The following is a 14,950-nucleotide window of genomic DNA, read 5'->3' as shown; positions in this document are numbered from 1 at the left end:
CAAAACATCCAGTTTGATAAGTTGGGTATTCTTGCCTGTCTTGGATATAAATATTGATTTGAATCTGTGCACTCAGTGTCATCCTTGTATTGTCCTGGATTAATTAAAGTAACTGATTTAAAACTTGGAAGAAATTTTTGGAAGGGCAAGTCAGGTGACAGTTATGACTAGTGCTGTTGTGTGATAAGCTTAAGTGTATTTCATTGCACTTTACTTTTCATTTTCTTTATTCATAGGTTAAGGTCTAGGAATGAATATATTATGAATGTTCTTTCAATGCTGTCTGCTCTTATTTATAGTAATCATATTTTTAAATCATTTTCCATAGAACCCAAAAAGGATCTTGGCATACAAGAGCCAGGAATGATCTGGAAAGTGACTGGTGGACTTTACAGTATCACGAAGGGAGCGGTAGGTGCAACACTTGGAGGAGTGGCTTGGGTTGGAAGCAAAAGTCTGGAACTGACCAAAACAGCAGTAACCACTATGCCAGTAGCGGGTGCTGGCTTGGTGAAGGGAAGTGTGTCCGCAGTGACCGGTGGAGTCAGCGCTGTGGGCTCGGCTGTTGCCAGCAAGGTTCCTTTTACACCCAAAAAAAAGGACAAATCTGATTGACTAAGTTTTTCGGTATGTTTTCCTTAAAGAAAAACATCATGACTTCAGTATACCTGGGCATGCCTGGATACTTGTACGTGCTTGGTATTTTTTTTTCAGAAGGGCAACCAAGTAAGTTGTGTTTACAGAAAAGTTTGCTCCCTGCCTCACTTCACCAGTGCAGTTCTCATGCCACATCTTTTCATTGTGTGTGCTGTAAATGACACTGAGCCATTGTTTCCATACTACAGTCAGCATTAATACTGTATAGCTTTGTGATTCTGACTTTTTGACATAAACATTGGCCACATCAAAATTGACAGTCATCACACCAGATGCATAAAGACCATATCCCCAGTGATGATTCTTTCAACTGAAATGTACAGAATTTTTCTTTTGAGCAGGGAATGAAACATTTTGTCGTGATCAAAAAGAAGATTTCTCCACTCTGCCACCAATGTATGTATTGGTTCCTGCAGTATTTTGTATGCTTGTTTTGATCCTGTTGATGATAATGGGGCTAATTTTCCGACTGCTTTTTATTTGTTTTAAGCAAGATATTATAGGGTGAATGTTGCTTCAAATGTGTCAGTGGCAGAAAATTTTGAATATTCTATTGGGTAAAGTTAGTATCCAGTTTTAAAAGTATTTCCTACATGCAGCAAGTTAGCTTTTTGCTTGTTTGTACTATCCTTTTATCTGCCTAACTAGCTCGGTACTGAGAGTAACATACAACACTATAATACTTTTAGCATAGGTTACACGTTGGCATAGCCTTATTCCTCATTATTGTTTGACTCTTGTTACTTGCTATAAATGACTGGCTCAGCAGGTTATAAGAATAAAAATTGGACTATGACTCCATTTGCAATTAGTGCTGTTTTCCTTTCTGTTGTGCTTGACATTTACCTTTCCATCACTTTCTGTATATCTGATATTTCTGTAATGTTTATGTATTAAGACTGAAGCAGAAAATTGATTGCTCTTGACCAAAATGCAAAACATTTAGTTTTTGTCTATAATAGAACTATTTTTGCAAATATGACACCTGAAAGCAATGAATTAGACTGTAAGTCTGTATTTTAATGGAAATAAAGTTTGAAAATCACCAACTTCTTTCTGTGTTGAACTTCATATAATTTGTGCATTATAGGAATTCTTAAGTATCAGTATACTTGTGTTGGAAAAAAACATTTTGTGAATTAATTTGCAGTCTTTCCTTTCAACATTGGGTATAAGTCACATTTCGAATGCAATCATCAACAAAGGCAGAATTTGTATAGGTTAGTAAAGGGAATGCAAGTGTTAAATCTAAAATATTATTTAAAATGAAAATGCAAGAAAGTAACAGGCAACATTGGTTCATAAAGCAAAATTTGAACCAAAAGCATGAAATCATTCACTCAAACTGATACACATATAGAATAACCTTCCAGAAAGAACAATGGAGATGAAAACACTGAAATCTCTTTATTAACAATTAGCTGCTGAACTGATGGGAATTTAGAATCTCTCTGGGCGGATGAATTAAAATCAGCCAATTGACTTCCTTCATCTTTAATTATATTGTGAAAAAATCTAGCTCCAAGAAGTGAGTTTAACCAATATTTCCAGAGATTATGCTGCCCTCAGCAGCATTACCACTGGCAGAGGCAGACCCTTCCTGGTCACTAAGTGAAAACATATGTAGATAGTAGTTAGTGAGGGAATATGTACAAACTGTGTGAAGGAGATTGAGAAATTGAAGCTTCAAATCACTTTAAAGCCCATAATGTGTGCAGTTTTGCACGTGATGCTGGTTTTCCTCCTGCAAAATTAGATTCACACTTTAAATCAACAATAGAATGATTATGGTCCTCGACAAAACCTAGAAATTGAATCAGCATCGCAAGGTGTGACTTTAAATCCAATAAGTCTGTCTATTGGTGTCCTAGCATCAAAATAATACACCAGCTATCTAACTTTTAAAATAAATCTTTAAAAATAATGCTCAACATGCAGGAAAGGATGCCAGTTACCCTGACCTCGTCTGGCCAATACTCAACTCTATTGCTATTGTGTAGTGTAATTCGTAATAGTATACCACTATGAAGTAGCTGAAAGTCACTATTTCATCGTACTAACAAATCATTTCTACGGCAAGAAGGTGGACCCACCAGTTTCTCAGAAGCTGGAACTAAACAGCATGTATAACTTGGTCAGTGTTTACCAGAAGCAGAGAACAGTTAATCAAAGTAAATACAGAAGGAATTGATTCAAGGACTGGTAACACAACTGTCTGTGTGGAGTTTGCACATTCTCCCTGTGTCTGCATGGGTTTCCTCCGGGTGCTCCGGTTTCCTCCCACAGTTCAAAGAGGTTAGGTGAATTGGCATTGCTAAATAGCCCGTAATGTAGGGGAATGGGTCTGGGTGGGTTGCTCTTCGGAGAGTCAGTGTGGACTTGTTGGGCCGAAGGGCCTGTTTCCACACTAAGTAATCCAATCTAATTATAAAACCTTATGATCTAGTACTAAATTTAAATAGATCTTAACTTACAGAAGTAGATTTTTAATATTTGAGCACATATTTTGTCCACCTGTATTGAGCTGAAAAATGTGTTGCTGGAAAAGCGCAGCAGGTCAGGCAGCATCCAAGGAGCAGGAGAATCAACAGTTCGGGCATAAGCCCTTCTTCAGGATTCTAGCCACACATTTTTCAGCTCTGATCTCCAGCATCTGCAGTCCTCACTTTGTCCACCTGTATTGTATTGACATATTTCTGGTTAAGCCAGTTATTGTGTTTCAGAATTCCAGTAATGGAAATAAAAAATAAAATGTGATTAATATGGATTTTTTTTTGTCTTGAAGGTGAATGAAGGGGGGAAATGATTAAAAACTACAGATTGGTTTGTTGCATTTATTTTGCAATGCATTGATATTAGATGTCAATATTTGATGTTTGAAGTGTTTGAAAACATTGTGTTTTCCAAATGTTTCACTTCTGACTTGCTCCTCAGTAATTTTAGTAAGATGACTAATTTCCTAATAGATTTTTTGTGCAAACTCAGTTTCTTGCCCAGGACAGTGTTGATATTTGCAAGTAGCTACCTGTATACAGAATCCTCCCTCAGGAAGTGGTCTTAAATTAGCTTCTCTCTGCGCTTATCTCTATGACAACCAAATAGGAAGGTAATGATTGCCGTGACTGAAGTACTTTTGGATGTTCTGCAGTTGTGATGGATGCAATACGATGCAAGTCTTTTGAATCTTTTAATGTTGACAATGCAGTTTAATTCAACTATTTTAACAGCTAACCAACACAATGATTGCATTGCATATAAATAGTGTCTTGACACTAACCTTTCAGTGCACTTCAAAGATGGTATTGGTAAAAATGGATCACTGACAGAGTGGCAATATTTGTTGGGTTGGAAACTGGCTTGGATTTTAAGAATCATGAAGGAAAGGAAAATTTTAAATGTGAAGGGGTTTAAGGAGAGTATTGGAGTGTGGAGTAACAATAGCTGAAGAGTCACAGAGATGTACAGCATGGAAACAGATCCTTCAGTCCAATTTGTCCATGCAGACCAGATATCCCAACCCAATCTAGTTCCACCAGCCAGCACCTGGCCCATGTTCCTCCACAGCCCTCCTATTCATGTACCCATCCAGATGCCTTTTAAATGTTGCAATTGTACCAGCCTCCACCACTTCCTCTGGCAGCTCATTCCATACACGTACCACCCTCTGCATGAAAAAGTTGCCTCTTAGGTCTTTTTTATATCTTTTCCCCCCTCACACTACACCTATGCTGTCAAGTTCTGGACTCCCTGACCCCAGGGAAAAGACTTTGTTGATTTATTCTATCCATGCCCCTCATAATTTTATAAACCTCTATAAGGTCACCCCTCCGCCTCCAACACTCCAGGAAAAACAAGCCGAGCCTATTCACTCTCTCCCGAGAGATCAAATCCTCCAACCCTGGCAACATCCTCGTAAATCTTCTGAACCCTTTCAAGTTTCACAACATTGTTCCTATAGGAAGGGAGACCAGAATTGCATGCAATATTCCAACAGTGGCTATATCAATGTCCTGCACAGCCACAACATGACCTCCCAACTCCTGTACTCAATACTCTGACCAATAAAGGAAAGCATACCAAATGCATAGAACATAGAACAATACAGGACAGAACAGGCCCTTCGGCCCATGATGTTGTGCCGAACGTCTAACCTAGATTAAGCACCCATCCATGTACCCATCCAAATGCTGCTTAAAGGTCGCCAATGATTCTGACTCTACCACTCCCACGGGCAGCGCATTCCATGCCCCCACCACTCTCTGGGTAAAGAACCCACCCCTGACATCTCCCCTATACCTTCCACCCTTCACCTTAAATTTATGTCCCCTTGTAACACACTGTTGTACCCGGGGGAAAAAGTTTCTGACTGTCTACTCTATCTATTCCTCTGATCATCTTATAAACCTCTATCAAGTCACCCCTCATCCTTCGCCGTTCCAACGAGAAAAGGCCGAGAACTCTCAACCTATTCTCATACGACCTATTCTCCATTCCAGGCAACATCCTGGTAAATCTCCTCTGCACCCTCTCCAAAGCTACCACATCTTTCCTAAAGTGAGGCGACCAGAACTGCACACAGTACTCCAACTGTGGCCAAACCAAAGTCCTGTTCACTATCCTATTTACCTGTGACTCCACTTTCAAGTAGCTATGAACCTGCACTCCAAGGTCTCTTTGTTCAGCAACACTCCCTAGGACCTTACCATTAAGGGTATAAATCCTGCTAAGATTTGCTTTCCCAAAATGCAGCACCTCGCATTTATCTAAATTAAACTCCATCAGCCCATTGGCCCATCTGATCAAGATCCCATTGTAATCTGAGGTTACCTTCTTTGCTGTCCACTACACTTCCAATTTTGGCGTCATCAGCAAGCTTACTAACTGTACCTATTATGCTCACATCCAAATCATTTATATAAATGAAGAAAAGTAGTGGACCCAGTACCGATCCTTGTGGCACTCCACTGGTCACAGGCCTCCAGTCTGAAAAACAACCCTCCACCACTGCCCTCTGTCTTCTACCTTTGAGCCAGTTCTGTATCCAAATGGCTAGTTCTCCCTGTATTCCATGAGATCTAACCTTGCTCACCAGTCTCCCCTGGGGAACCTTGTCAAGTGACTTACTGAAGTCCATATACATCAAATCTACTGCTCTGCCCTCATCAATTCTCTTTGTTACTTCTTCAAAAAACTCAATCAAGTTTGTGAGACATGATTTACCACGCACAAAGCCATGTTGACTATCCTGAATCAGTCCTTGGCTTTGCAAGTACATGTACATCCTGTCCCTCAGGATTCTCACCACTGACATTAGGCTCACTGGTTTGTAGTTCCCTGGCTTGTCCTTACCACTTTTCTTAAATAGTGGCACCACGTTTGCCAACCTTCAGTCTTCTGGCATCTCACCTGTGACTATCGATGGTACTTAAATATGCAGAGTATTTGGAGCAAAACACAAGAATTAATTACACAATACATTTGATGTTATGACCATTATAGTTAAAAGGAGTTATAGCTGGGAACTAAGTAATTATGGGTATGTAATTTTTCAAAAGGATAGTCAAGAAGGAAAACATTCTGGGGCACCTATCGGAAAGTATAAATACGCTAGCAAGAAATGATCTTGAATTGAAAAAAACTAGAATACATCTAAATAGAGGTAAAAAGGAATTGACCGCTTAAGCTAGTGCCTTTTGGATTTTCCGTTTTTAGTTGGAGAAAATTGTGGATTTGCCAATACTGAATGTCAGACAAATAGCCTGTTAGCACAGATGTAGTAGAGTGATCTGGGTGTTGATGAGCAGGTGGATAAGAGTGGAACTAAACATGGCCAAGGAAATAGAGTGGAGGTGCAAGAGGAACATGGTGTGGTGAGTTGTTATGCCTCTTCTCTGGATTAAAAGATTGGAATCAAGTAGATTTCAAAGACTTTGCACAATCCGAATTTGCAATTCAGTGCTACAGCAATCACTGCATACTGACTTACAAATTCGATAAAAATTAAATTGACATACATATAAATGAAGATCAAATGTTCCATGATTTAACTTCCTCCAAATCATTACAGAAACTTGGAAGATTAGACTTGTAACTTTTCTCGTTAATAAGCTACATAAAAGGTTAGTTTTCCACTGTGATTTTGTGTATCAGGCCTATCTTGGGTATGAAAGCTGGTGGAAAGAACTTTGTTTATAATTAACATTTCCGTACTTATTCTTCTCATTGTTGCTAGAATTCAATATTTGGAAGGGGGAGTAGTGTTTTTGTTGGAAATCCTGGAGTCAAGGTGAAATGGCACTTTTGTACTTAGTGCTTTTCTCACTGTCGGTGCTGATGAGATATCAAGATGAAAGCTCACTGATCCCTCCAAGGAGAGATGAAAATTGGGCAGAAAATTGCAACTGGGCTGCTTTTACATACTGATCAATTTTAAAACAGCAATAACTAACTATCTTAAAAGGCAGTTGCATAAATGACCCTTGGCAAAGGTAGATTTAAAAAAAACACTAAAAACTTAGAAATTGATATACTCACAGAAAGTTTTGATGGAAAACATGTGTAGATAATGTGTTATGTAGCATATTTTCTCAGGTTTCGTTTGAAAATAATGCCTATTGATACGAAGGGGAGGTTGAACCCCTCTGATAATTAACCCAAACTGTTATGGTAGGAGTAGAGGTCCTGTCTAATAATTAAACTGGAAATACCCGGAAAAGCTCACCTCATATCTTAATCTGTTAAATGAAAGAAATCCTTGATATTCACCTCTGAGCAACAAGTAACTATTTGTTTATTTTACTCTAACAGTGAGCAAGTTAACAGAATTACGAACTAACCAAAAAATTCTCCCCAAGCACTAACTACTCCCTAACTGAACAAAATTCTACCAGTATGCTGTTCCAATAAAGCCCAAGTAATAAGAAAACAATAAATTAACACTTAGACTCAAACTCCACACAGAATGTCTCTTCCAGAATGTTCCACTGTCTCACCTATCACAAATATATTTCTTTCAGGGATGATTTCGCTGGGAGTTTTTTCTGAATGTGTTTCCATAGAATTTTGGTGTCAGGAATATTATCTAAGGATGCCCTTTATGAATAGAGAGTGTGGCAATTTCTGAAAGAGAGAGATGTTTTTCTATGGCAGTTTGCTGTCACTTCAGATGACAATTGACTCTCCAATTTTCAAATGCTTTCATCTTTTATACCCTTGATGACCTATTGATTTCTTTATGATCTGATTGTTTGACTACCTGGAACCAATCAGATTTAAATTTTGACAGGTTTTCAGTATCTGAGGGCTTAGTTTAAATTAATTGGCTGATTCAAACTAGTTTCCAAAACATTCAAACAAGCCTAAGGTTTCCAATCTCACAGGAAATTGTTACATGTTTCAATTTTAGAACGGTCTGTACATCAGCTGCTGACAGACATTTTCTGGTTTAAAACTCCAAACTTAGAAAATCACTTTGTCTTCAAGGGACCAAGCACGCTTTCCTCCTCTCCTTTTACAAACAAGTTCTACCTTCCTGCTTTCCACTTCACAAGTACTACACAAATTTGTAACACTGTACATTCCAACGATAAATGCTCTATAACAAAAGGGAATAGAGATCAGAAGGATACCTAGCTTACCTCTGGCATGGAAGTGTTATTGACTTTGAAAGTTGATTAAATTGAAACATATATGTCACTTTTTATAATTAAGTTGAAATAATACAGAGTTCTATACCATTGGAAATCTATGTAATATTGCGTATATTCATAAAAATCTTTGGATTTGAAATACTGAAGACTCGTGATAAAGGGTTTACTTTGTGACCCCAGCTTTAGTTTTCCTCTTTCTGATTCTGATGGACCTGTTATACATTTCCAACATGCTAAGAGACTGAAACCAAGCCAACTAAACTTGATGGATTCAAATTTGAGGAGAGTGACAAATGATAGTATAGCCGGTGTGTTTGAGCACAAACCTAGTGATTGTAATTGTTATAAAAGTGACTGGAAGAATCATATTTGGGCTATCAGGTCCTATTATGTTTCAGAGATCGTAGCAATATCTGGGCAAGAGAATTAAAAGTTAACTGTGAAGCTGAAGAGTATTACTTTTATTAACTCTGAAGCTGAAGACTCAAATGTTTTCTGTCCCTACTCCAAACTCCATTCTCCAGGAACCAACTTCATCCTTCTTGCTGGCAAAAATCTGATATTAAGCCAGTTTGTTCACAACTTTGGTGTCCCATTTGATTCTGAATGAGTTTCTGAACTCTCATTGATGTCATCACTATCTATTTCCTCATAACCCTATCTCAGTTCAACTGCTGCTCAGTTCATCCATCACTTGATTATTAGTGCATTCCTGGCTTCCCACATTCCACTCTCTGTAAGTTTAAGACCATCCAAAACTGTGTCTTAAGTTGCAGTTAGTGCCATTTGCTGTAAACACTGTGCTCACCTACATAGGCTCCCAGTCAAGCAAATTATAATTTTAAAATTCTCATTCTTTTTAACTCCCTCCATGTCTCTTGCTATAATCTCCTTCAGCTCCACAACCCTCTAGAATATTTGCATACATTTAATTCTGGCTGCTTGTGCATCCTGATTTCAAATGCTTCATCATTGGCAATATCTTAAGTTGCGTTGGCACTAAGCAGTGGAATAACCTCCCTCCACCTCTCAAAATTTGTTTTTCTGATTTAAGTCACTTGTTAAAACTTTAACTAAAGTTTTGGTTAACAGTTACCTGTCCTAATATCTCCTTTTATGGCTAGGTGTAATTTTATAAACCATCTTTGGGTTTTTTTAATATTAAATGCACTATATAAGTAAGTTGTTTTTGAAGTGAAGATGTAGGGAAAGTATTATGGCAATAGGTTTCTTCCTGACATCCCCAGAGTTAATCTTTTAATCTTTAGCCAGTATGATTCACTCCATGTGATACCAAGAAGTGGCTGACTGAGTTGGATCCTGCAAAGGCTTTGAGCCTGTCAACATGCTAGCATTAGGATTTGTGCTCCAGAATTAACTGCAGCCATAGTGTTATGACAGACGTAAAACCCCTCTGCTAATTAAAACTAACGACTCAGAAAAGCTCGTCATTTGCTAAAAGTGTGAGAGTGAGTGAAAGAAAACCCCTGATTTCCACTGTTTACAGTAAAAATAAATTATTTTCCTAATAGTGAACAATAAACAGAAGCTATTCTAAATCCAAGCCCCCTTTTTGTTAACTCATCACTGTCTGGCCCCAACTGTATTAAAAGATGAGAGTGTTTTGCTGGGAAAGCACAGCATATCAGGCAACATCCGAGGAGCAGGAGAATTGACGTTGCGGGTATAAGCCCTTCATTTGGAATCAAATCAGGCTTCTGCCCAAAACTGAGGCAGTCAATATCAACAGCTTCCTCATTTCTTTCTCTCCCCCCACTCTATCCCAGTCCGAAGCCTCCAACTCGGCACCGCTCTCCGGACTGGTCCGTCACTCCCCCTCTGCCCTATCACCTTCTCCCTCACCTTCATCCACCTATCGCTTTCCCAGCTACCTTCCCCTCCCATTTATCGCTCAGCCCGACCCACAAGCCTCATTCCTGATGAAGGGCTGATGCCCGAAGTGTCCATTCTCCTGCTCCTCGGATGCTGCCTGACCTGCTGCGCTTTCCCAGCCACACATTCTCGACTCTGATCTCCAGCATCTGCAGTCCAAGCTTTCTCCTTTATTAAAATGCTGCTCCAATAACACAATGGTTAAATATTAAATCTATTTAATCTCTCAAAGTTCATACAGTCTATTATTGTTTTCTTCCTTCTAGTCTTCAGAATCCGTTTCCTTCTGTCTTTCTGATTCTGCTGTCATCTTCCTGGGTCGTTGTCTTACTGTTTACTGATTTTACTGGAAAAGATACCTTTTGATAGTGCCTTCTGAGAGATTTCTTTTTGAGAGTCCTTTCAGATGATGTGTGCTATCGTGTACGATGGCAGTTGCTCTGACCAGTTTTCAAAATGCCCTCATCTTTATATCCCTGATTACACCTGAAATTATAGTCTGATTGGTTTCAGACTGTCAACATCATCAGATTTTAAATTTGATTGGTTTTGAAGGGTTGAGTGTTTGGCTTAATGCAATTGGTCAAATTTGAATTGTTGTCAAAGCAACAACCAAAACTCAGATATCCACTTACCAGCCAATTGTTGCATGTATCTATTTTGGAACAGCCTGTCTCCCAGCTATTCCGTAAACACATGCAGCATTTAATGTATTATAAACTCCTATACGCACTTTGTCTTAAAGTGACCACGTACTCTTTCGACTTCATAACAATAACCACGTTATTTCAGTGCATATATGCATTATCATCTTCCTGGCAATGAAGAAGATTTTTCACAAGTGTCACGTCCACAACAAGTGCAAAAATCCAGCTCAACAAATCACTTCCTTTCCTGTCATCTCTTTATCAGTTGCAAGGTATCATAAGTGGTATTCTTAAGAGGCACTTTCTCCACAATAACCTGCTCAGTTACACTCCGTATGGGTGCCATTCAGTGCCTGACCATTTGCAGCCTTAGTCCAAGGAAGCATAACAAAGCTGGAGTTAGTGAGAACTGAGGGGAACTCTCCATTTAGTCGGACCATACCTCGCTCAAAGAAAGGTAGTTGTTTATTGGAGAGCAGATACCTCACTCCCAGGCCATCATTGTAAGAATTCCTTAGCAGAGTATCCTAGGTCCAATCATCTTCAGTTGCTTCATCAATGGCTGACCTTCCATTATAAGGTCAGAAATATGGATGTTTGCTAATAATTGGACGCTCCCTGCAAACATCCCAGGTACTGAAACAGTATTTCATATCCAGCAAGACCTGGACAATATCCATTGGGCTGACAAGTGGCAAGTAATATGCATACCACAAATGTATGGGACAATGTCCATTTTCAACAAAAGAGAATCTAATCACATCATCTTGACATTCAATGACATTACTATTGCTAAGTCCCTCTCAATATCGACATCCTGGGAGTGGCCATTGCCAGAAACTGAAACTAGATCAGCCAATTAAATACTATGGATATAAGAGCAGGCCAGAGGCTAGGAATTCTGTGGTGAATAACGTGCCACATGACTCCCCAAAGACTATCAAGGAGTGTGATGAAACATAGTCCATTTGCCTGGATGAGTTCAACTCCAAGATTTCGCAGGAAGCTTGACACTATTCAGGACAAACCTGTCTGCATTATTAGTACCTCATTCAATTTTCACGCAGGTACAGCGTAGTGAGTAATGTGTGCGCCATCTACTGGAAGTCCTTCACCAACTCATCACAGCTTTGACTGCACGGCATCACTTGCATGGGAGCAAGACAAACTTGGAACTATTTTATTGTTTCTTCATTGTAGTGGGTCAAAATCATTAAACTCTCTTCCTTACAACACCCCAAATAAAGGTTTAATATGGCAGCTCACTGTCTGTCAAGGGCAGTTAGGGATAGACATTAAATGCTGGCCTAACTCGTGCCACCCACAAATAAATCTTTTTAGAGTACCACAAGCTCAGCCTTAAAAAAAGGGAATTAAAGTAGAAATTGCTGGAAACATTCAGCAGACCAGATAGCATGAGTAGGGAGAGAAAACATTAATATTTCAATTCAATGAACTTTTGTCAGGACTTACAAAAGAGAGTTTTCTCTGGCAGTTTAGATTCAGGTGCTTTGTGCGGGGATAATGGAAGGGTGGAACATAATCCCAATGGAAGCAGATAGGCGTACAAGGCATGAACACGTACAATGCCCATATCCAAGTTACAAAATTTGTTGATCCTTAGGAGGAATAGGAGCAGTCAATCCCTGGGCACACTATGCTATCTCAATCAGAGAATGATCTATTTATCATGATACGTTGCTAACACTGTCCTTTCATTTTAATATCTCATGTCACCAAAGGTTTTTCAGCTGGCATCTTATGGTCTTTAGAAGTCTGTATATTGCATATTGATGGTTCTATTTTTCGCTGTTCATTATTGTTAATTAGAAGAATACCTTCCCAGTTTTCTGAACCCTACCTTTGAATATTACTCAAAATATCCTAAAGGTTGTAAATATTTAGGAGATCACTACTACAAGTGAATTAAACAATCTGGAGATCCAGATTTGGGCTTCTAAATTATGCTGAAAGTGATTTTGATCCTCTGCCAGATTCATAATTTTGGATGAACACCAAATTGTCAGCAACTGAACAGCATGTTGCCATGGAAATCTGCTTTATAGGGACAGAAGAAAATAGCCTCACTGTCCAATCTGCCATTCCCACTGATCTGAAATTGCCTGCTGAAATTCATTAGACTGGTTGGATTTCGGATCTCACTGCATAAACTTGAGTGGAAAATAATTTCATAACCTATTTCATTTAGATGTGATTAATTGAAGTGCACCACCACTCAAGGAACTAGAAGATTAAAGATGATAAATAGTATTTATGGAATTTACTTAATTTTTTTGTGATTCTAGGTGAGGGTATTTTTGTAGGAGATGGGTGGGGGGGGGGGGGGGTGTTGAACTTAAACAAATTCTTGAAAAAATGTCAAAAAACAGCTTGTATTATTTGAATCAATTAACTTTTATTACAGTCACTCTGTATTTCACAATTCTAATGTTGAAAACATTTTATATCATGTTCAAACCCATGCTGTGATTTTACAAATGCATTTTTCTTCCCAAAATGAGATTACATTGTGAATCCAGCATAATTGTTACTGAACTGACCTTGCACATCATGATCAATTTACTTTTTCAATTACCATAAATGACACTTCAGTATATCTAATTGTATAATTAAATCTTTTCCTTCTGGCATGAGTCCATAGGACACAAAACATCCATGGAGATGGAGGTCAGGTAAAAGTCACACTTCAGCAATGTAACCCCTTGTTCAGACCAGCACAACATAAGAGAATATTGGTCCTGGAGAGAATCCAGGTCCTACTAGTAGCCATTCTGATTTCCCATCATTTCACTACCTATTATGAAAGATAAGTTGTTATATCATGAGCAATCATGATTCCTTAAACAAATTAGTAAACCATTGTGCTTTAACAGGTTGCACCCAATGAACTGGAGGCTGAGTATCTGGAATTTACAAAGGAATGAAACAAGTCCTACTGCTATTGACTGCAGCAATGATTTTGTATTAAGAAAGCACAACAATAGGGAAGTGTGACAAAGATTGAGTGCTAAATTGAGAATTTTGTAGAGGTAGTAAATGAAATGCAGAGGGAAAAAATCTCCTTTGTATAATGCTTTTCAGGCTATAGTAGTAGTTTTTGTTTAGTCTCCAAGCTTGGACAGTACGGTTTCAGCCTGTGCTGATGCTATCTGAGCTTTTCCACCCCTACATCTATTCACTATTTTAATGTATATATGAAGAACTATGTAATGGTAAAGTTACTATAGTCACAAAAGACCATTCTCTCTTTACAGAGAGACAACTGGTGGTGAGTTTTATCTGAGGCTGTTACTTCCTCAGAGATCAAGAAAGTGGAACCTTCATGGTGACCTCTGCCAATGCAAGAATTGATCCTATGCTGTTAGTGTCACTCTGCATCACCCAGCCAACTGAGCTAATTGAAGAATTTCTCTGCTTAGATCTGTTCTTGTTGCCATTGCATTTATACAGTAAGCTCAGTTCAGGCAACCCCAGGCTGTTGACAGTGGGTAAGTCAGCAATGGTAATATAACTGAATGTCAAGAGATGGTGGTTAAATTCCCTCTTGATAGAGATGGCCATTTGTGTGGAATGAATTGTTACTTGCCACTTGTCAACCCCAGCCTGGACATTGCTCAGGTCCTATCATATTTGCACATGGACTGCTTTAGTGTCTGAGCAATCCTGAACATTGTGCAATCATTAATGATATCCAGACTTCGGAACATATGATGAAGGGAAGGTTTTGGATAAAGCAGCTGAACACCTGGTCCCAGGACACTGAGATATTAAAGGGTTAATTTGTTCTGCTGACCTGTAGGAAATTGGATGTCCCGAGTCTAGGGTGGGATGTCTCTGTCTTACAGGGAGAATGTAAGGAATCCGTTGGCATTCAGAGCCATTTGTATGGCCATTTCCTAGTTATTGAAAGTAAAAGAATTACATTCTCATCCCTCATTCAGAAATCAATAAGAACATTGCAATTAAAAAATTCTGACTGATCCCTGTAGTTAAGCGATAATTCAGAACAGATTTGGCCATTAAGGGATGATTTACATTACATTATTTCTGAAGATGATCAGGTCGCTGCATTGTGTCTTGAGT

At 38.8% G+C, this 14,950-nt stretch overlaps 2 protein-coding genes across 3 annotated transcripts in view; one reads left to right on the top strand and one right to left on the bottom strand.

Annotated features, from left to right (window-relative positions):
• LOC140493773 (transmembrane protein 263-like) overlaps positions 1-1,710 on the top strand; it is a 155,938-nt gene extending 154,228 nt beyond the window's left edge. For both annotated transcript variants that reach the window (XM_072592636.1, XM_072592635.1), the window contains one exon: positions 329-1,710. In XM_072592636.1, coding sequence (XP_072448737.1) covers positions 329-615 — 287 coding nt within the window. In that variant the 3' untranslated portion in view covers positions 616-1,710. The remainder of the gene's footprint in view (positions 1-328) is intronic.
• LOC140493772 (carbohydrate sulfotransferase 1-like) overlaps positions 1-14,950 on the bottom strand; it is an 87,197-nt gene that overhangs the window by 16,513 nt on the left and 55,734 nt on the right. The gene's annotated exons all lie outside the window — the stretch shown is intronic.

This window comes from Chiloscyllium punctatum, chromosome 22, assembly GCF_047496795.1.
Source record: "Chiloscyllium punctatum isolate Juve2018m chromosome 22, sChiPun1.3, whole genome shotgun sequence".
In the NCBI taxonomy this organism is placed as follows: domain Eukaryota; kingdom Metazoa; phylum Chordata; class Chondrichthyes; order Orectolobiformes; family Hemiscylliidae; genus Chiloscyllium; species Chiloscyllium punctatum.
Note: the sequence above shows the minus strand (reverse complement) of the source record. Positions and strands in the feature narration are given on the sequence as shown.